This window comes from Cololabis saira, chromosome 13 (assembly GCF_033807715.1).
Source record: "Cololabis saira isolate AMF1-May2022 chromosome 13, fColSai1.1, whole genome shotgun sequence".
In the NCBI taxonomy this organism is placed as follows: Eukaryota; Metazoa; Chordata; class Actinopteri; order Beloniformes; family Belonidae; genus Cololabis; species Cololabis saira.
The window spans coordinates 15,916,134-15,937,014 of NC_084599.1; the positions used below are offsets into that span (position 1 = coordinate 15,916,134).

General features: G+C 38.8%; 1 protein-coding gene across 10 annotated transcripts in view; it reads right to left on the reverse strand.

Moving 5' to 3' along the window:
• Window positions 1-20,881, reverse strand: part of fryl (furry homolog, like) — a 75,318-nt gene that overhangs the window by 25,180 nt on the left and 29,257 nt on the right. For 7 of the 10 annotated variants that reach the window (XM_061737962.1, XM_061737960.1, XM_061737964.1 and 4 more), the window contains 31 exons: window positions 16,791-16,999; window positions 16,269-16,322; window positions 13,934-14,073; window positions 13,703-13,799; window positions 12,926-13,005; window positions 12,535-12,615; window positions 12,245-12,413; window positions 11,514-11,606; window positions 11,314-11,412; window positions 11,101-11,202; window positions 9,207-9,251; window positions 7,397-7,500; window positions 7,143-7,251; window positions 6,967-7,053; window positions 6,709-6,880; window positions 6,098-6,230; window positions 5,895-6,002; window positions 5,550-5,787; window positions 5,269-5,445; window positions 5,098-5,184; window positions 4,741-5,009; window positions 4,215-4,422; window positions 3,959-4,083; window positions 3,786-3,843; window positions 3,580-3,671; window positions 3,304-3,476; window positions 1,842-2,002; window positions 1,641-1,751; window positions 1,227-1,381; window positions 1,022-1,121; window positions 744-912 (listed from right to left, as the gene is read on the reverse strand). In XM_061737962.1, the coding sequence (XP_061593946.1) occupies window positions 744-912; window positions 1,022-1,121; window positions 1,227-1,381; window positions 1,641-1,751; window positions 1,842-2,002; window positions 3,304-3,476; window positions 3,580-3,671; window positions 3,786-3,843; window positions 3,959-4,083; window positions 4,215-4,422; window positions 4,741-5,009; window positions 5,098-5,184; window positions 5,269-5,445; window positions 5,550-5,787; window positions 5,895-6,002; window positions 6,098-6,230; window positions 6,709-6,880; window positions 6,967-7,053; window positions 7,143-7,251; window positions 7,397-7,500; window positions 9,207-9,251; window positions 11,101-11,202; window positions 11,314-11,412; window positions 11,514-11,606; window positions 12,245-12,413; window positions 12,535-12,615; window positions 12,926-13,005; window positions 13,703-13,799; window positions 13,934-14,073; window positions 16,269-16,322; window positions 16,791-16,999 (4,005 nt within the window). The remainder of the gene's footprint in view (window positions 1-743; window positions 913-1,021; window positions 1,122-1,226; window positions 1,382-1,640; window positions 1,752-1,841; window positions 2,003-3,303; window positions 3,477-3,579; window positions 3,672-3,785; window positions 3,844-3,958; window positions 4,084-4,214; window positions 4,423-4,740; window positions 5,010-5,097; window positions 5,185-5,268; window positions 5,446-5,549; window positions 5,788-5,894; window positions 6,003-6,097; window positions 6,231-6,708; window positions 6,881-6,966; window positions 7,054-7,142; window positions 7,252-7,396; window positions 7,501-9,206; window positions 9,252-11,100; window positions 11,203-11,313; window positions 11,413-11,513; window positions 11,607-12,244; window positions 12,414-12,534; window positions 12,616-12,925; window positions 13,006-13,702; window positions 13,800-13,933; window positions 14,074-16,268; window positions 16,323-16,790; window positions 17,000-20,881) is intronic. The other 3 variants (XM_061737963.1, XM_061737966.1, XM_061737969.1) reach the window with 1 other exon arrangement.

Genomic DNA, 20,881 nt, shown 5'->3' on the forward strand with positions numbered 1-20,881 from the left:
AGAAGGAAATGTTGCAGAGGTACCAGAACACAGCCAGCATAATGGCTTGTAGTAACGTTTTCCATCCTCAGAGAAATAGTAACTGCTGTCACAGCCTAATTAAAAAGAAACCTTAAAAAAACCTATTTAAACCTACATGTCTGATTAAGTGTTATTGGGTTTATCGCAGAAGTTTGACATATTGCTAGGGGTGGGCAAAAATATTGATACGGCAATATATCGCGATACATAGTCTCCCGATACGATATCGATATTCAATGTATGTATCGCGATATATTGCCGTATCAATATTTTTGCCCACCCCTAGCTGCACTTTATTTTGTGATTTCAGTGTAGGTGAGACACTGCATTTTATTTTGAGTATTTTGTATCTAAGAATAATGCACACACTGCACTTTTCATTGTGTTTCAGTGTGTTTTTTCATGCAAATATGTTGCATAATTAAAATGGAAAGTTTGAATTACATTGTTTTGACTCAGTCTGTCCAATGCATTATCACTATCATCTGATGTACATATATACAACTTGGATTTTAAGATGTGTAATGCATTTTTAAATTTTTCGGTGAACTATGTAGAATATCGCGATATATCGGGATATATCGCATAATCGGGATATCGCAATTTGTATCGTATCGTGGCTCAAGTATCGTGATGCGTATCGTATCGTGAGGTCCTTCCCAATACCCACCCCTACATATTACACATATGAACCTGCAGCTCAAAACAATAACATTGCACACCTGAGAAGATGGGCAGAGTGAGCTCAGGGTAAGTCCTTGCAAGCTCCTCGGACAGCTGGTAGTAAGACACAGAGTAGAGGTGTGGCAGCAGCGACGGAGGGGTCAAGATTCCATCTGTTCGCTGGATCTCCAGTTTGTGGGCATAACGGAAGAGCTTTGGCTCTAGGATCTGTTTCACAAAGAGGTAAATCATAATACAATAAATGTATGATGGAAGTCTCCATGGTAGTGTTACGTAGTGCATATGCCAAGTAACTTTCCATGTGAAATAGACTGACCTGTAACAGCTGCATGGCCACTTCATAGATATTCCTGGAAGAATCAGCTGCCTTAAACAGAATCAAGTTCAGCAGCACCACAGTGTCAAACTGATAGTCCCTACAAGAAACAAGCAACACACATGTAGTATTTAAATTACAGACTCCTAGCTTCACAAGGACTGGACACAAATTATTTCAAAATCAAGTTGCCCATGTGTTGTACCTGTTGTGAAAGACATTAGCAATGGCCCTGAAGCAGCCGGCGGCCACACGGCGGGAACCGGTGTAACAACGGTCAACAGCCCAGAACATGAGGTTGCTCTGGTCTGGGTTCAGCTCCAGTAGCAGCATCACGGCCTCACAACCCAGCTGCTGAACCTAATGAAGCCACAGCATTGTTGAAATAAGCACTACATTTCCAATATACATGCTAAGTTAAGCATTTATCTTAATTTTGTTCTATGAACTCAGTTTCAGATGCCATGAATCAAAACACAAAATCGACTTTTCCAAAAATTACTCAAAAACAATTGTAAAATAAAGTGGAATGTGATATTTTTTTTGTTGTTGAAATGTCAAATACATAATCCTAAAGTTCAAACAAACTTCATTTTAGAGCAATTAAAAATTATTTTACCTTTTTGTCCTGCGAATCCAGGATGTTGTCCAGCCATTTGTAGAGGTAGCCATCAGAGGAAAGGCCAACATTATCAGCTACAGGCCCACAACACAACACAGCAGACATGGCCTGGAAAATACAGATACTGGAAGTTAACAAGATGCTACTGGCAAAAAAAAAAAAAAAAATCTACAACAGTACATATGGTTTGTTGCCTACCTTTAGTGCACAGTACTGATGGCGGTTGATCTGCACATTTCTGTCACTATAGCGATCCAGAGGAGTGAACATGATGCTGAAGGGACCAGCCCAGTGACTAAACAGCATGAAGAGACTGTGTCGCAGTGACTGCTGAGGGAAGATTGTCCTCCTCTGGTGTACTACAGACAAGAAGAGACATTTTGTTCTTTTAAACTCAACTGACCACTGAGTTAAGTAACAAATGCAACTTCAGCCCCTTTCAGGCAGAGGGTGGAAGCCACTAATTTGGCACTGAGGTGGTCTATCTGACTACATCAAACATGCTTAAGCAGACATCAGTCTCAACATGGTAAACTCCTTAGTATGTTTACGGTAATCTTTTTAGGAAAGAAATTCCTCTGCAGATTAGGGACACTGATAAAGTCATCAATGGTAAAAAAAAAAAAAGAAAGTGAAATGCTGAACAATAACAACAAAAAAACATCTATAACAACAAATTTAAAGTGATTAATTAATTAAAATCACTTGGACAAGAAGCCATGACATCAATGATCATCATTGCAGAAGTAGCAGCGGTCCAGGAGTTTTGAACAAATTCCCTGCTTTGGAAAAAGATAATCATCATAAGCCACTCCCACTAACGTAATGTACTTAGACCATTCCAGCCACTCATGCTAAAGGAAGTTCCTGTTATAATCAGACATGGTAATAAAACACTGAAACTCATGGTGTACTGATGGCTCAGAGCGAACCGTAATATGAGCCTCAGCCGCTCGACATTTTGGCCTCACAGGAGAAGAGGAGCAATCAGGCAAGATGTTATGAGGATTCAGTGAATGTCAGTATCCTCAGGCACTTCAGGAAATTTGTACAAGTTTCATATGAAAAATTGTCAACTCACTACCAACTCACAGCCCATTGTCAGCACTGCTAACGCTGACTCTTAGTTAGTTAATATTTATTTCGGTCAATCACAAACATAAAAATCAACAAACAAGATAACACAGGTTTATCCCTGGTCAACATTGTGATTATTTTGACAGAAAAGGTCTGGGCTTGAAGCATAACGCTTATCTTGCCCACCTTTTAACAGAATAGAATATACACCTTACAGGTGGTTACACCGGTTATCGTGGGAGGAAAGCCTATCGGTGCAGAGGTGGGATGCCACTGGGCAACAAAGCTAAACATACTTTGGATATGTGCGGTTTCATAAGGGGCAACAGCTGGCAAGTCCTGTAGCTCTGCCAGCAGTCTTAATATGGAGTCAGGAATGAAGAAACAAGTGAGAGGAGCAGTCAGCTGGCTGCAGAAAAAGGGCCTAGAGGTTGCAAAGTATCCCCTTTAGTAGAAATGAATCAGAATGTTAGCTAGTTTTTTTCTATATATTTAAAGGTCTCTGAATTGTCACAATTTGCAGACCGATTTTTTGTTTTTTAAAGGATTGTTATCTGAAAGCAGTGTAAGGGTTATACAGTACCTGAAACATTCTGAATGATATTGGCCACAAGTGCACTGAAGTGACAGCGAATGTCCTTCAGTGTGTCAGAGTCCTTGTCATTTTCAGCCTCCAGCAACTGCCTAGTCAGATCAACGTACTCGAGAAGTGTACTGTTCAGAGAGTGGCTCTCTCCATCTAACCCTCCACTGGCTCTGCGAAGACAAAATATTACAATGCATTAAGTCACACTTATGACAGGACAAATCAATTGTATTCACACGTTCTTTTTGTCTTAATGCTCAGGGAATTACATACATTTGACTGATGACACCAGCATCGGCAAGTAGCTCAAATATTCTGACCAGCTGGACCCTGAGGATGTCCCGACGCCTGCGTCGCTTCATATTCTGTAAAAAGCAAAGCAGTTTTCCTGAAACAATTGGTTCTCTTATTTTGTGGCTGTTAAAAAAAAAAAAAAGAATGACAGAATGGTTTTGAAGTTTTAAGTGAACTGCACTTACTTCAGGTCTTCTTTCTAAAGCTTCTTTTATGATTGGATTTAGCTCCTCAATCAACTCTCTGAAGCACATGAAAATTATTTATTAAACTGGTGTATCGAGATATCATAATGTTTTTATATGTATTTCATGTCCTATAGAATTTTTCTATGCAAATAATATCACATGATGTTTACCTGAAGGCCACGGGGTTGGTCCTGCCAAGCCCCAACACGAGAGACTCCGTGATGTCCATGCTCTCAGAGCGCATCATTGGAACAATGTGTTTGAACAGGGAGGAGGGGGACGGAGTGCCAACAATCTATAAACACACACATGTTCACTTTTCTAAAAATACTGTCACTGCACAAACAAGCAATCTTCTGTCATGATTTCTGCAAAACATCCAGATCTCGTGTGAAAAACGATTTTGTTTGGGCAGATGTGTCTGACCTTTGAGTCATAGCTGTAGCCGCTGTCCGGCGTAGACGCCAGCGTCTCAGGCGGGGAACAACGGACGGAGCCAGAAGTGGAGGATGAGGAAGACATGGAGGGGGAGGACGAAGCGGAGCTGCAGCAGAGGATCAGGTAGTTCCTCCAAAGGCCAATGTAAGAGTCACTGCTGTTAAGACTGTTCACTTTTTTGGCATTGATGGGACTACTGCAGGGAGACACAGTAGATGTCAGATGAATGGCATATCAAAAGCACATATCTTAAAAATTCAGCAGTACTGAACAATAGGTCCAGACGGCTGCGTAATCGATTGCGTCCCCAGTTTCAGGATTCAGGCTCTCACTTGTTAGCAGCAAAATCCATTGTTTTTCCATCAAATACATGCATCTTGTACCATGAGCATAAACATTTATAAAATCTTTTTCAAGCCATAATGAAAAACATATTATAAAATCTCATCTGACCTTCAAAATACATACATATGAATTAAAACAGCAAAAGGTTAAAAAAACAACAAAAACATACTTTATATCCACTTGTGGAGACAGTAGCTGTAAGCGGGTGTAGGCAAACATCCAGGCATAGTTGAGAGCGGATGGGCAATGTTTGGGCAGGTTCTCCTGCCGCAGGTAGCTGGAGAAGCTGATGACCCAGGGGTCCTGGCCTTGAGTAACGTGGGCAAACACCCAGATGTGTGAGGGGCTTATGACATCAAATTGGTGGCTGATGGGAGATGAACTCCATTCAGCTAGCGTCTGAAGGTCAATCCCACTGGGACAGTACAACAGGTTGGTCTACAGGAAAGGTCAGAAGAAGATGAGTTAAGCTTCCCACCGCGTGTTAAAACTTTCTGACTGAAAAAGTCACAAAACATATTCATACCTGGTCAGCTCCAGTGAGATGAATGAAGCTCTCCAACACTGATGCACTCAATCTGTCCATCACGTCAATAGCTAATTCCTCATCCCCCTGAAAGATTGAGGGAGAGCAAATGTCAGTGACTTAAATATTTCCCAATCATAATTATATCAAGGATAAGCCTCAAGTAATTACCTTTCCAATGCCCAAAGCAGTGTGCAGTGCACGGACCTCCTTGAGAACATTAACAGCCAACCTGCGTGTGTTCGGACGGCAGCTACAGAGCACAACCAGTGCTAAACCCTCCACCACATGAAGCACACCCAAAGGGACGGTGCGCTCCAAGGACAGAGAACGGCTGTTGCTCGAGCCCTGTTAAAATTACAAGGTTTTTTTTAAATTAACTGATATAAATCTCTTTCAACATGACACATGGATACAAACTACAGTGTTGTTCAAAGACATAGCTCACCAACCTGTGCATCGTGACTCTTATTGCTGCTCTGAGCTGCCTGTTTCCACTGGATGATGAGCTGCAGAAGCATCTTGACAGCATTGTCCAGAAGTGTAGGATGGACATCAGTTACCTCTCTGACTATGAAGTACACAAAGCCTGAGAGAACATCTTCCCGCCACTCAGGGAAATCCACCATCAGGGCTTGAAGAGTTGTAAAGGCAAGACCACGCAGCTCCTCATCCATGTGGATGGTCAATCTAGGAGAAAAATAAAAAATAAAAATCAGCAGGCGAAGAGTTAAGAAGCATGAGATGTCAAAGCCTCTGCAGTTACATATCTGATAAAGTCACGAAAGGTAAATTACTTGGCAAGAAGCTCTATTAGATCTTGTCGGCTCATGCCATCTGGTATCAGTCTTGGGATGGCAGCCACACAGGTTCGGAAGAGATCTATCTTTGGCTTCCTTTCTCCTCTGTAGGCAGAATTAATGAGAAACTGTTATAGGACAAGCGTACTCAGGAACATAGGCAGAAAAAACACGGTATGAATCAACGCCCGTTTACATACGTGATCATGTCCTCAGGCTCCTTGTTGGACATCTGTACACTGGTCATACTCATGGGGCGTCCCACTTCTTTGTCCAAGTGGCGCAGGATGTTATCCAAGGCTTTTCTTACTTGTGGATAGTACAATGACATGCCTGGAAATGCCAAGGAAAGTTGTTACTTTATGACTGTTTTTAAACAACTTCACAATTTTTCCTAAAGTCTTAATTTCCTAGCAGCAGCTTTGAGAGTGTGAAGCGCACCACTTGATTTCACTTCACCTATCTCTCTTTCAAGGAGTGAATCCATCTTGAGATCTGGCATATAGTTTTACACTACCCACTTACAAAGTATAGTCAGTGGAGCATGATCGGAACTTGGGTTGAGTTAAAGATGGAGCAGCAGGATAACAATACTCTTATGGTTTTGCAACATCATCAAATCCCTTAATACCTAAACAGCTTAATGAATATCATATTTTCAATTCTAAGTAGACCCAAAAAGTGTTACGTCTGAGTTTTTGAATTTCAAAGTCCTTATGTCTTCAGATACCCAAACATATATTTTTATCCAAAGAAATGTTTTTTTAAAAAGGCCTCTTAGTTACCAAATGTTACAAGTCCAAATATTTACCTATGACTTTGGCTTCTTCATCAGTGAGGGTGGTATTCAGAAAGATCTTTTTGACACGCAGGGTGTTCCCAGAGGGCATGATGATCCCTGTAGTAGGCATCGGTGGCTCTCCATCTTTTTGCTGTAAGCTGTCAGCAATCACCAAGAAGGCTCGCAAACCAATATTCATCCTCTGGATGGACGAAACACAGAATATAAGAAAACATACTTCACGAGTACCACAATATAATAAGCTTAACTCTAAAATCTATACTTTACCTCCGGATTGATGGTAAAGGTTTTGTGAGACTTCCCCACACACAGGAGGTCGTAGATGATCTCCTTCATAGCAAAGTCTAATCGTTCCTGTAATGACCAACAGACCAGGTGTCATTGAGATGTTTCCCCAGTTATTGCTCACCAGTGATGCATCACAATCTGTGTTCCTGGCTTACCTGAGCTATGAACTGGATGATCTTGACAAAGATGTTGAGGGGTGTGTCTCTGGGCACCACACTACGGGATCCTTTGGGGAAAAGTGCTGACACAATGCTGAGCAGTCGACTAGAAAGGAAAAACAATGACAAGTTTCTTGCATATTTGGCTCTGAATGACAAAGCTATTTGAAAGACTTGTGCTTGATCGGCACAAGTTGCAAAAGGATTGATTGTGTAGGAGGAGTTTATGGGTAAAATTATAGCTGACTAACCTCTGTGTGACAGTGTTGCTCTCACACTTGATCCTGATAATATAGACCCAGAGCAGCCTATAGAGAGACTCCAATGCTACACGGGACATTTTAGGGTCTTTATTCTGCAGATGTGAAAAATGAAGACAAAGAAAACTATGAGGTACCCATTCAATCAATAATAATATCATTCCTTACCAGTTAGCTCATCATCGTCAGGAGAAACCGATCAACCACACCAACACACACGCAAACTGTATGTAGATACAGAATATCATCTGTGCAACAATATAATTCCACAAAGAGAAATGATGCTGTTGTATTTAATAAAGTATGATTCAGTTCATTTTGTACATTTAAATTCTTGACAACATTCACAGTTCAGCAACTGCTAAGAATCACTTTAATTTATTTTTGTTGTTTCTTTTAAAGATGTAGTCACCAGTAAAAGAAAATCGTATGTGTATGAGGAAAGTCATTTAAGGCAAAGGGAGTCATCTTCAGGGAAAAACAAACAAGCAATCTTAATCAAATGCGCTTTTGGGTACTTGTTGGTTGCATGTCGCTGTTGTGTAAAACATCTATCACAAATACTATTGACATATCAACATTTCAATGTGGCATTTTTACAAAGCACATACTTGGAGGGGGTTGGTGGATCATGACTTAAGAATGTAGAATTCTTTACCACAAAAAGTCGATGCAGCAGGAATGTCGGATCAGTCGGTAAACAAGGTTAACAAACTTTTCCATGATAGGTGAGAACTAACATTTGATGTAATACTAGTTTGCCAAAAGCTCAGCAATCTCTTTCTGTGTGTAACTTACGCAACCTGCGTAACGAATCACAAATGAATCACACAGAATATGAAATACTTAAACCACAAAAGTACTGCAATCTCTATATGAGGATGCTCAATAGGAGCTTTTTTATGATCAAACCAATCATTTTGAATAATTTAAAAGAATAATGCTAAATAAGTTGGTTAAATAATAAAGTGTTTAAGGCAAGTCACTTCGAGTTTGGCTTACCAAGCATTCATTTCTGAAAAATAAAAGCACATTTGCTACCACAATCATTGCTTCCGTGACACAAATATGCTTCTATTTGCTTCTTCTTTCCAATCCTTAAAAAAAAAAAAAAAAGAAAAAAAAATCTTGCTTATTAAATGCCATTAAAATGTTTCATAAAAACAATTTGCCTTTGTAGCAGAAGGCAACAGGATAATGGATTGGGCAAGATGCAACTAAAACAGAACTCCAGAGCTGGTCCAACTTCCACAGTGCAATGACGGTTCTACCCATGCCAAGGAGTTTCGTTTCCCAGTTCCCAGAGTTTTGTCAGAGTACCACAGTGACAATCAACTATGAATCCCCCTCACAATGAAGGGTACCATGATAATAGAATATACAATACAGTCAAGTACCTGGGCCAACAATAACTAAAAGATGAGCAGCACCGTGCAAAAGCAGTCAAGATGAGGTAAAATATATCTGATATGATGGAGATGATTTTAGTATCAATCATTTTGCATATGATTATACTGTGTTAAAATATTTAGGACCGTGCAAAACTGGACATCAGACAATAAATTCCTCTGTTCGCCACTGTCTAGTTTAACCACAAAGTCTTCAGCAACATCACAAGCTCCAAAGTACTTCATATGGTGCTCCTCACCTCTTTTACCAAGCAACATTTGAACTTCAAAATCAGAACAACTCACAACTTTAGCAAAGCAAGAGGAACTGTACTACACTACCTCCTGATTAAGACCTGGATCGTTACGAGGAGGGGAGCAGCAGGCCAGTCACTGCTACAGCACAAACTCACCTGCAGTGTCTCAATCTGCTTTCGGATGCTGTTGTTAGACGGCATCTGGAGTGAGTCAACGTGAGAGAAAGATAAAATGACAAGACACAAAGAATGGAGGGTTTGCAGGGGGACACATGCAAGTTATGAACAAAAAGAGAAAAGAAATGACAAGAGATGTCCAAAAATGTGTAATGTAATAAATAAATAAATATTATATATATATATATATATATATATATATATATAAATAATGAAACAAAATGAACTGTTCAATATGTTACTTGTGGAACAAGTTGTATGCTAATAATACAAAAATAATTCATTTTTTAAATGAAGTATTTAATTCAATATAAAGAACAAAATAATAATTTAAACTTAGTAAGTAAATTAACATAGGGTATGCAGTTGTTTGGAAATCAGACAGTAGGACAAAGAAAATACACAGAGGGCTGGCTTTTAGTGGAACAGAAGGATGGGATGAGACAAAAACCAAACAAACAAACAAAAACCAACAAGATTGCCCGTCTCACAGACTTTTCCGAGAAGCATCCAAATCCATATACAAAATTTCAACCCAGTAGGGATCATAATTAGTCTTCATAATTGCTCCCAATCACAATTATGTAAAAACAATAAATTAGGTGTTAAAATTCAATATTGATCAGACTGCAAGAAGGTTGGGGGAAACAGGATCTATTTTTTTTTTAATTGACAGTGAAGCAATTACATGTTACTATCACATGGTACTCCCCCTAATTACATGCATTAAACAAAGTAAATCAATTTTATGAAGAAAAGGATCTCTTTGAATTTGATTTACTTTATGAACACAACTCTATAAAATAAACAATCTCTTAATTATTTTCAATTGCATGACACCGTGTAGTCATTTGAAATAATTTGGAAGCCAGAACCTTTATACAATCAATTTTCAAGAGCACCCACAAGGCTAAAATCAAAATTGGCTGAATATATCCAGAATCATCTTGACAACCTGACACACACCTGCTGAATTACTTCGATCAAACAATCAACGCTTAGGAAACTCATTACAATGAAGGAAATCTATGGTAAAGGAAAGGCTGGATTGAGATCAATGACAACACAAATGGCCAAAACCACTGCAAAAATCACCATCACAAGGAAGCGAGCTGAAATTCATTCACCAAAGGATAAAAACAGAAACACAAAAGGAAAATGGGAAAGTTGCTCATTGAGTCGGTAAGTCAGTCAGGGATGTGGTCAATCAGCTTTTTGGGTTCAAATGTCAGAGGAAGGCAGAAAGCAGGCTTAATCAATTTGAAATTGGTTTACAAGCCATCAACAAAAGACCTGAGGTAAAACAGCACTTGAGATGCCAATATGCACTTTGTGATAATGTTAGGTTTAGTTAAGTAGTACAGTATATTTATGAGGTTGAGCCTGGGGTATATTTACAACACTTAACAATCCTAATAATTTTAAGAAATGCTGTTAATTTCACACATTTTTGAGCATAAATTATACATTTAGCAAAACAGAGAGAAAGAAAAAAGTTTTTCATTGTGAAACAAATCAAGTGCTATTAATGTCCAGATCTAGATCATTAATAATGATGCGGAAAACACATGTTCAGAAAGAACCACAGAGCACACTATTCAAAATCAAGAAGATAGCATCAATCTATTGTCTTGATTGACGTAAATACAAATTTGTAGGAAAAAATATTAGGTCACTTTTTATTGCCCCTAAAGCAAGAAGAAGTTCATTTTATATTTATCACAGTAAAAACAGAATTAGACATGAACTCTAAGAGGATGTCTTAAAATTGCCTTAAACAAAAGAATACAGTAACTGTTCTACACTTTATGCTGAAAATTAGCTGATTTCTTTAAACGTATTGTTGAACAGGCTGTGATTGGCAGTACTGTACCTTTAGGTGCGAGAGACAGTTCGTGAGGAAGATGTGCCAGTTGTTGAGGAAGAACTGCTTCTGACTGACACACAGCAAGCACGTTACCAGGGGATACAGAGCCTGGGAAATCAAAAGTAAATGGTTAATTTAGCAGGTCTGGATTTATTTAATGCAATTGTCATGACTTGAGAAACAAAAATCCCATTATGAACAAGTGAAGATTCTTATTACCAAAGAGTGCTTCTTTCTGGAACTAAGGTCAGATGTTGTCTGGTAGAGCATCTCAACAAAAGTTTTAAGACATGGCACATTGACTTCATTTTTCACTGCCTGAAAATAAAAGCAGCATTAATTGGGACATAAAACAAAAATGATGAACATGAACACAAAACTATTTAAAATTGAGTGGATGTTGAATTTAAGGTACTCACAGCTGCAACAGGAATGAGGATCTCAACAAAAAGACCGGCTAAAGCGTGCTTTATGTCTTTATCCTTGACTTCAAGGAAATACTGGGCACACTCCTATGAAAGCGTACCAAAAGGCATGTATGGAGAGAAAAAGACACGGGAAAAATTTAGAAACTCAACCTGCCTGGCCAGAAATTAAATACATGCAGTTCATGCAGTGATACTGCTGACCCTGTTCACCTTTGCTGCTCATGAACGACAGCTTGTTCAGCTATTACATTTAGAAAGTACAGACATTTTGAAAAGGCACAAAGTTTTCAATATTTATTTACATTTTATTGTTATAACACACGCACACATTGTGTGGAGAACAAAAAACAGAGCAAGGAGAAGGAAGTTTAAACAACTTCTTCCCTTGTTAGTCCTGGGGAATGTAATATCACTGGCAAACACACTGCATAAGCAAAGTGCTGCAATGACAGCAATACAAGCTATTGGAAATGCAGTATTTTATGTCTCACTGAACAATGACTTATACTGCAAGTACTTATTACTAATATAAGAACTAACAATACAGTATAAGTATTTATTACTTATACAATATTTTTAAAGATGATGTATTACTTCAGGAACATATTCCTGTTTAAAGCTTCAGATGTTGACATAAATCAGAGCTATACGAGTAAAGGAGGGATAGCAGTGCTTATTAACAGATGGTGTAATCCTGAACATGTAAAAATACGATATTTTACCTGCATGAACTGAAAAGAAGCTTCAAAATCCTCCACAGGATACATTTTGACACGAAAGAACTTCATGCCCATGATGAGACTAATAATGCTCTGCACTACATAAGGACTCTGCTCTTTTTGTCTGAGCTCCTTCAGTTCTGTGATGAACTTCTTCCTCACGGCCTGAAACCTGAGCACAAAGCATACAAACATTAAGGAAAGGGGGGGAGGGGGGATTCCAACACAAAGAGGTTGTTGAGAGGATAAATGTGTGAAGCTGTAAACAATATAGCCAGTGTTATTGTACTTACTTTGACTGTGTAAGAACCCCAATGACCTCGGCATACAGGTCTGCAATGATGTGAACATTACCAGTGTTGGGGCCACAGTATCTGTAAATTAGGAGTGTCATTGGGTTTTTAAGAAGTATTGTTCAAATTAAGTTATTAAACAAAAGTGTGGTTATGTGAGATTGACTAGCTGCTCAACAAGAGGCAACAAATGCCCTGTTAAATGTAAATAATCATGCAACACAATGATGAGATTTCTAATGTGCTTTAATATTTAAACAATGAACTTCCTAATGCAAAGCCAAACAAAGTTCTTATAGTCTACAAAGTCAAAGTTCTGCTCGTCTACAGGTTACAGAAGTTGATCTATTTATTATTTAACTGTTGACTGGTTTGTGTATGTACTGCTTACCCCTCTCTATGTTTAAAGTGCTTGAAAGCCAGGTTTAGAACTTCATGTACTAAAGCATCTGGCACTGGGTGAAGAGGAATCTGTGACGTAAACATGGAATCATCATTATTAAAAGTCATCTTTCATTTCACTTTTGCATCATCACCCTAGGAGTGAAGCTGAGGACTTGGATTTAGACGATCTACAAGAGAAACATTCATCTGGGAATTGTTGTGTTGGCAATGCACTTATATACTGATTTCTCCTGTAGGGTGAATCATTTCATCAACATTGTAGTTCATTTCTGTATGGCAGATGATTGGAAATAACAAAAAAGCGATTTTGCAAGATCAGTAAAATGCACTTTAATCCCTACCATGATCAATTGTGGTAGTTCAATTATCTGACAATTTCAAAAGGGTAAAGACTACAGCTATTTAAAATCTAAAACTATGTAATATAGTAACAAATGCTTTTAAGATAAGAGCAGATAAAGCTGCAACATTGTAAAGAGAAGTGCAAAAGCACTTTCTCTCCCTACAAGACAGCTCATTAAAACTAAGGAATAATTGATGAATTAGAAGAAAGTAAGTAAAGGCATAACGCAGTCAATTTCTGTATTAGTAGTAATCATACTTGCCAGATCCTTGAATAGAGCATGTCCATATTAGGTCAAAGAGACTGACTGCATTTTCCCATCTCATACATAAACATGCAGCAGGCCAACAGGTAAATACTTTTTACAGGCAGTTAAAAACATACAGAGGCAGAAGGAGCAAAGGGTCGCAGAGCACTCACCTGTTTTAGAACTTCCACTGAAACTAAACAAAAAATGAAATCTATGGCCAAGTCGCGCCGTTCCAGAAGGTAATCTTTATCCCGGTGCTGCTCATCTCTACAAAGCAGAATGAATGAATGAATGTATGTAAACAAACACATTAAACAGAGGACATACAACCAATAATCTATTTATTTGGGGGGGTGGGGCAGGTGATTACTAAGGAGACAAGACAAAAATGCCAATCTCACCCTTTAGACTTTGTGCTGGAGCGAGGCCTGTATTCATAAGACTCATCTTCAGTACCACTCTGCCGTCGGTACCAGTCAAACAGTGTGCGCAGCAGGGAGGGCAAACAGTGTTCTGCTATTGAGCTCATAGAGCTTATTAACTAAAAAAAAAAGAAAAAAAATGTACAATTACACACACAACACAGTGAGTATTTTTATAACAGGAAAAAATTATTTAATCTCAATTTGGCGAAAAAATAACTTCCTCAAACAGTGACGAGTAGTGTAGGTATCCAGGGAAAAGTTGAACAAATGATGGATGTTGTGTTGATAACATCAGAGATGAAATTTGACATGCTGCAGGACCCATGCCTTTATAGGGTTCATATGTCAGCAAAGACAGCAGGCCATTCTCTCAATACCTCACAAGTAATTTAATTGTGTCAGTAAAAATGAAAGCTAGTACCTTTTCTCTCTAACAGCTTAAATGATGGTATAATAGAAAATAGCTGATTTTTTTTTTTTACAAGATACAGCAAATCCTGTTCCCAAGACGAGACAAATAATTGAAAAAAGAAATCAAATCAGCTTAAATCAAGAGTGGAGTGGAAAGGTTGAAGCAAATACATAAAACATGAGATAAGGTGATCATTATACATCAACTGTTTAAGTATACAGTATGTATGTGTTTGTGTGTTTAAGGCCCAGCGAAGTGTGATGAGGGAAGTGGATGATGGATGATAGGCAGAAGAGTTATGTAATTGCTCCTTCTGCCCTTATGGCGCTGGGCAGATGCACACCACTGCCCGATGCCGATTTACTGCTGAGGATGACACAGCGATTCTGCACTCTCACTTTTGCGCTCTATATACCCATTTTCTCTTCCTCACTCACAATAGGGACAGCTGGATCTATACCACCATACCCTCATTGGCTTTGTGTTTTGCTGAACAAAGCATTCTGCAGCAGGCCAGCCCATTGTACAGAGATCTGCATCATCTAAAGATGAGGGACAGCTAGCTTACTAAGAGGGGTATTTATTTGGGGGGGACAGGGGGGACTTAAATACAGCATACACAAACAGAAGTGAGGGAGTGCTGTTGTTGGTGTAGGGCAATGAAACTGTCACATTCATTAAGCTACACATGATGCCCATTCTTGCTCCAGGTCATCCTTATAGCTACTCTTCTACAAGTCAAGAAACCTTTTCCTGGGATGAGGGATATTTATTTATGTATTTATTTATTTGGGATCTTTGCCCTAACCCCTTCCATTTCAACTGCAGGAATCAATGGCAAGAACAAAGTTATGTGGCAAATCCCATGCCACCATGCAACCCTTGTTATTCAGTTTCCCACATTTTAATCTTGTATCTCATACTTTGCAAAATCTATTAACTTAAGGTTGTACTGTAAGAAGAGACAGGGTTTGGAAAGTTATTTTATCTATTTTTACAGGTCTTGTACTGTGTCCCTCAAGAAGTACAGAGCAAGCAGGCAGCAGGATGAATAAGTAGAGAGCAGCGAGAGCGACAACACAGTGGTATATCTGAATAATTTATACTACTACTAAACCAAAAATCTATATACGCCATGTTTGTGCACAATCTTGTAGGAACTTGCCCTGTGGCTGATCTCTGTAACTGCAGGTGTAATGCACTTGTCTGTGTGGTGCAGCTCAGGAAAGCATCTCAGACCAACACTTACCAGTGAGTATGGATGGCTATCACTGAGCGGTGCTGCTACCAGTTTTGCATTGGTTATGATGTACAGATAATATCCAGGACAAACAATCCCACTTTCCATAACAGATTTTCAGCCCTTCACACTCCTTAATTCAAGATGATTGAAGTCTGCTCTGGTCAGGTTATTTGCCCACATTTGAATGTTATGGGACAGCTGTCGTACTTTTCCGATGGGAGGTTACTACCTCCCGATGCAGTGAGAAGCTTCTAATTTCTAAAACCATGTTGGGAGACATCATGTGGTCATGGAAATCATATTACCCCCTTTTAGAAGGGTCAAATTATTGTTCTGCATCAAGCAAGACAACAAGTAATTTTAGAGGAATATATGCAGCCAGCAATAGCAAAGGGTCAAGGGGTCTGATGGGTCCAGATTTCCAAATGGTCCAAATCAGGGTAAGAAAAGCAGCAGATGAGGTGATGCACTGATCATGATGAGTGCCATCAATAAAAGCCTAGTGAAACATAGCTGCTAATAAGAAGACTGTTATGGTGCAGCAAAATCAATAAACCAGAGCTCTGAAGGAGTTATTTACATCCATAAGAGAGGCTGCTAAAACTCAAAGGTACTGGTGGACTTTTGGTCAAAATGCAGGTTCTGGCTGGACTAACCTGGTCAAATTGTGCATCTTCCCCTCTCTGGAGGGATCGGGAAAGTGGTTTCTCCTGTGAACAGTGTTGGAGAGAAAGAAAGTGATCAAGATTAAGGGTGTTACTAAACCTGAAGTACTAACAACCAACTGCTGTAAATCATAATTCTGATGAAAGATGAACAAGCAAATTGAAAATAACATTATAGTGAAGTGCATAAGATAAATAAGGTAATCTAAAACTATAAATGTATCAGCAACTTTAGATGATGGAAAGGAGAAGCAGCTAAACCTGCCAGTTGAGACTAAACAATTTTATCATTCAAGCTGCCTATTTGTGAAAAACAAACAAAATAAATAAATAAGATACCCTTCCTGGCAATTTCCTCAAATCTATTATTTTTTCTCTGAAATGGTTCAACATGTGACAGTTGCAAAAAAGTAGAGGTTATCTCTGCAGGGTGTTACGATCCTTCTCATGTTGTGTACTGAATTTCATTTCCTGTGCTTCTTGACACAAGGTCTCATCTGCACGTGGACTTACCAGCGGTTCAGCCATCACCATCTCGATCTTCTTCTCAGCCAGCACAGCAAACTCAGCAAACAGACTCTTGATGACAAACTCCCCGGGCTTGAGCTCAGGGTCGATGGTGATGCTCGACATGGCGACGCTGGTCCGTTTCTCCCACGAGATGGGAGTCACTGAGGAGGGTGCACGGCGTCTATTCACGCTGCTGTTGACTGGTGTAGAAGCTGCAGAGAAGCCAGAGGGCAGAGGTTAGGAAATAACACAGAGGGAATCAAAGCACCAAGTTCAGACTAAGAAGTATGCAAGGTTATTTGCTAGTTCTAACCCCGACAAGAGAGAACATATTCCCAAAAGAGAAAAACTGAAAGACATGAATTACTGTGAGGAGTAAACATACAATTCTCCTTCTATTTCACATCTGTTGTTTTTAAATCATTATCTGAAGTCATCAGTGCCTCCAACACAATGTTATTCCACCTTAATTTAGCAATTCTTTTTTAAACTGAAAAACAGTATGACCATTTTTAGTGAAGAGCTGTGTGTAGCTGATCTATTCAACCCCTCTATACCAAACTAGCATTTGCAACTGGCTTCTGTCCCCTAGTAAACCAAAACATCGGTTCAGGCTTCCTGGGTTATATCGTTACTACTTGTGACTTTTATTTCAGCATTTAGAGGCTTTACAGGTTTTTCAGGACTTTTTTTTTTATTATCTCCTGTTAAAGCTTATCCAGTGATTTGCCCTTTATATATAACCACGTAAAACAATTATTTTAAGAAATGACTCGCTTAAGAACTATGTCTAACTTTAATCCATATGGAAAAAATGCAAAACCTTCTCCATTTTGCGAGCAATTACGACTGAGTCGCATTTACTTCATCTTAACTATAAAAGATAACCATCAAGTAAAGAAAACATTTTTTTTTTTTTAGTGCAAAAAGGACGGTTAAAAAAAAAAGAATGGTAAGACAAATGAAAAGTTGAATCTTCAAAGGCTTGTAAGAGCAATTATTTAGATCACGTTCCTGCAACAAATTTAAGAAGTATCCTGGAGCTCTCTGTACATTTACATGTCACACAGATCATGTGCTCCTATTATTCAAATAATCTAAGCAAATCGTAATAGATTTGGTTATGGTGCATACAAATGGCTGAGAAACCATGATGTAGGTGGCCTACAACTTTGGAAGGAAAGTTAAATACCAAGTTTTAATCTTGTACAGGAGCCCCATTTAAATAAGATAAACCTTTAACATCACACAAATGAATATCACATCAGTTTAAGTTTACTTTAACTTACATATGGAACCTCTTAACAGAGGTGAGAAAGAACACATTTATTTTTCTTAAACTGTACTAATCAACTTGTCTAGGTACAACCTCCGACCGCTAAGTTGCTAACTAAGTGCCACATTGTTTCAGAATATTCAATAGTGTTCTCAAGATTTATGTTCCAATTGGGGACACAACTTCCTGTCTAGTTCTCAATGGTCTCATTCCAGCCAAGTAGACAGCCAATAGTAAAGCGACCCTTCACCTCTTTCCTTTCAAGGAAATGCCTTGTTCTGTTTCTTCCTGGTTGTCACAGAAACACTAAACATTACGTTCTGAATTGTCCAAATACCACTGAAAAACCGCACTGCAGTGAAAAGTGTGTCCACCAAAGAATGGCAAAATACTAAAGATTTGATCTTATTTAGCATAAAATCTTCAAAGGTTGATGTTTCAACAACTAAACTTTTGGAAACAAGAACAATTCCCCATATTTATCAGCAATTCTGATATTTCAGAATGCAGAACAAATGTTCTAAACCAACTCAGATAATACAGAAAAAAAGATGGGAGTTTTTAATAACCTTAAAGGTGATGTATCGGCAGAAATCCAAAACAAGGTAGGTTTAACTTGGGATGTTTTAATTTGACATATGATGTGCTTGATTGTTTTCATTACCATTATTTGGTGCAGCAGCTTACTACTTTTTGCACATCACTTGAGCCAAATTAACGTGACAAAACTTAATGTTTCTACAATGCTGCAGCTTTTACTCTCAGCCAAACAAAGCTGCAAGACAGGATACAGTTGTGGTAGAGAGAGTGGACCCTCATGAGGCAAAATAAAGATTTTTTTTTGGACAGTAAATGCCCTTACATGTAAAATAAAACCCCTATAGATAAGAAGGCAAAAAGAATCCTTTTTACACCATTTTTTCAAGCAGCTTACGTGTAAAAACATGTTGAAAAGCCAATTCACTGCGTTTATGCTTAACACAAGCATGCCTGTTGGACTGATATGGATTGTTATGGCAAAATTGTTATGAGAGAAAACTAACTAAGGGGCTTGTTGAGTTTTGGGTCGTGCTGCAGCTTGTCCTTTCACACACACTGGTGGTGGGGACAGTGCACCCAGATGGAGTGAAAGAGTGTTCTAGTCGAATAACAACCATGCTGCTTACTGTAGTGCATTAAAGACTAAACGTAAATTGGGATTTTTTTTTCTTTAAATATCTTACAGTTCGGTAGGATTATTGATGAACAAACACTGAAACAGCAAGTTCAAAGAATCTCGGTGCCTCAATCTGGCATATGATTGCATCAGGGAATTAAAATTCTATTGATGCGGGAAAACAAAACAAAACATGCTCACTCTGTATAGTCAGGTGTTCAAGCTAATCCATATGTAGGCAGGACACACTAGATCTGACAAACTGAAGCTACCCCAGATAATTTCACTGGTTAGCAGGATAGGCTCTAGAAATTATGGATGGATCACTTCATCCACTGCTTCTCTTCCCCCTGATGGTCCCATAACTCTGGAGCAGGTAAATCTAAACTCAGACCAAATGGTCTTAATCCATTGCTTTAGAGTCCAGTCTTTATTGCTTCCTATCAAACTAAAACAACAACATAGTTTCAATAAAATCCTGTGTCTTCCAACATGGTTATAAAATAATATCTCCAGTTACTGGAAGGAGCTATACACAAAATAAAATTAAACAAAAGAAGAACTTTACACCGCGCTTTATGCACCAGAATATAGGTGGTTATATTTTCTCTCTCTTTTTAACATCTTAAAATATAAAAGGGTGTGACAGATTTTAGGAGAAACTTGTTTTTCCTCACAAACCAACACCTCCCAAAAAAGAAAAGCAGTTTTGCAGTTTGTGTGTGTGGTAGTTGGTTGGGGAGGTAAAAAATGCAAAACTTATTTATACTTTATATTTATAAGTACAGTTTGTCTTCCCAGGACATAACATAGCTAGGAAATAGCGCTAAAGAGTCTGGCTGTGAGGGTGGCACAAGTCAGGCTAAGGGCTTGATCTGTCAATTGCGGCACACAATAGAGTTCCCGGTAGATTTTTCAGGACCCTATCAATGTCTTTCAGTAACCTTTACAGGCCGAAAACATCCCTGTAGTAGGAGAAGTACCCAGGTTGGCCAACAGGACCCTCCCTGCGGATCAGGATTCCTAAAGTTCACCACTCTCACATTAACATAAGTGTCCACAATTAATTTGAACCATTTAGACCAGAGACATTCTGCTGCGAGTACATTTGATGAAGTTGGAGATTACAAGTATAAAACGATAGATGGACCAGCGACTGAGTTCAGGTTTTGTTGGCTTATTAAGCCAATGTAGAGGTCAAGTGGGGGATTTCCTTTTAATCTCAATCACTACAACAGCTGTGCATGTTAAAAAACAAAACTGCAAGAAGCATCCATTGTTTTTGTGTTTGTTCTTTTTATTTTTTTGCTGCATTCTTTTTCGTCTCTTTTTATGCTGCTGACCGTTTGCGAACAGCAAAAAATGTGCATTACCGCCACTTTGTGGTTGGTTGTGCTATTTTTTCAGTTAAAGACTTGTATGACGCTGCAGCATAATGGAGACAGGCTGGCAGAAGGGGTTGAGAAGACGGTCGGCCCTGCTAGAGATTCTTGTCTGGCGGGTTTACCTTGAACTCCTGCTAGTGGAAACGTGCCTATAATAGAGCTGGGAGCAGGGAAAAAAAAAAAAAATAAAAAATCAGAATCAGCCAGCCAGGTTGCTAAGATTTCTACAAATTTTCTTTAAAAAGTGACTACTTGCACAAGGGTTGGCATTCAACAA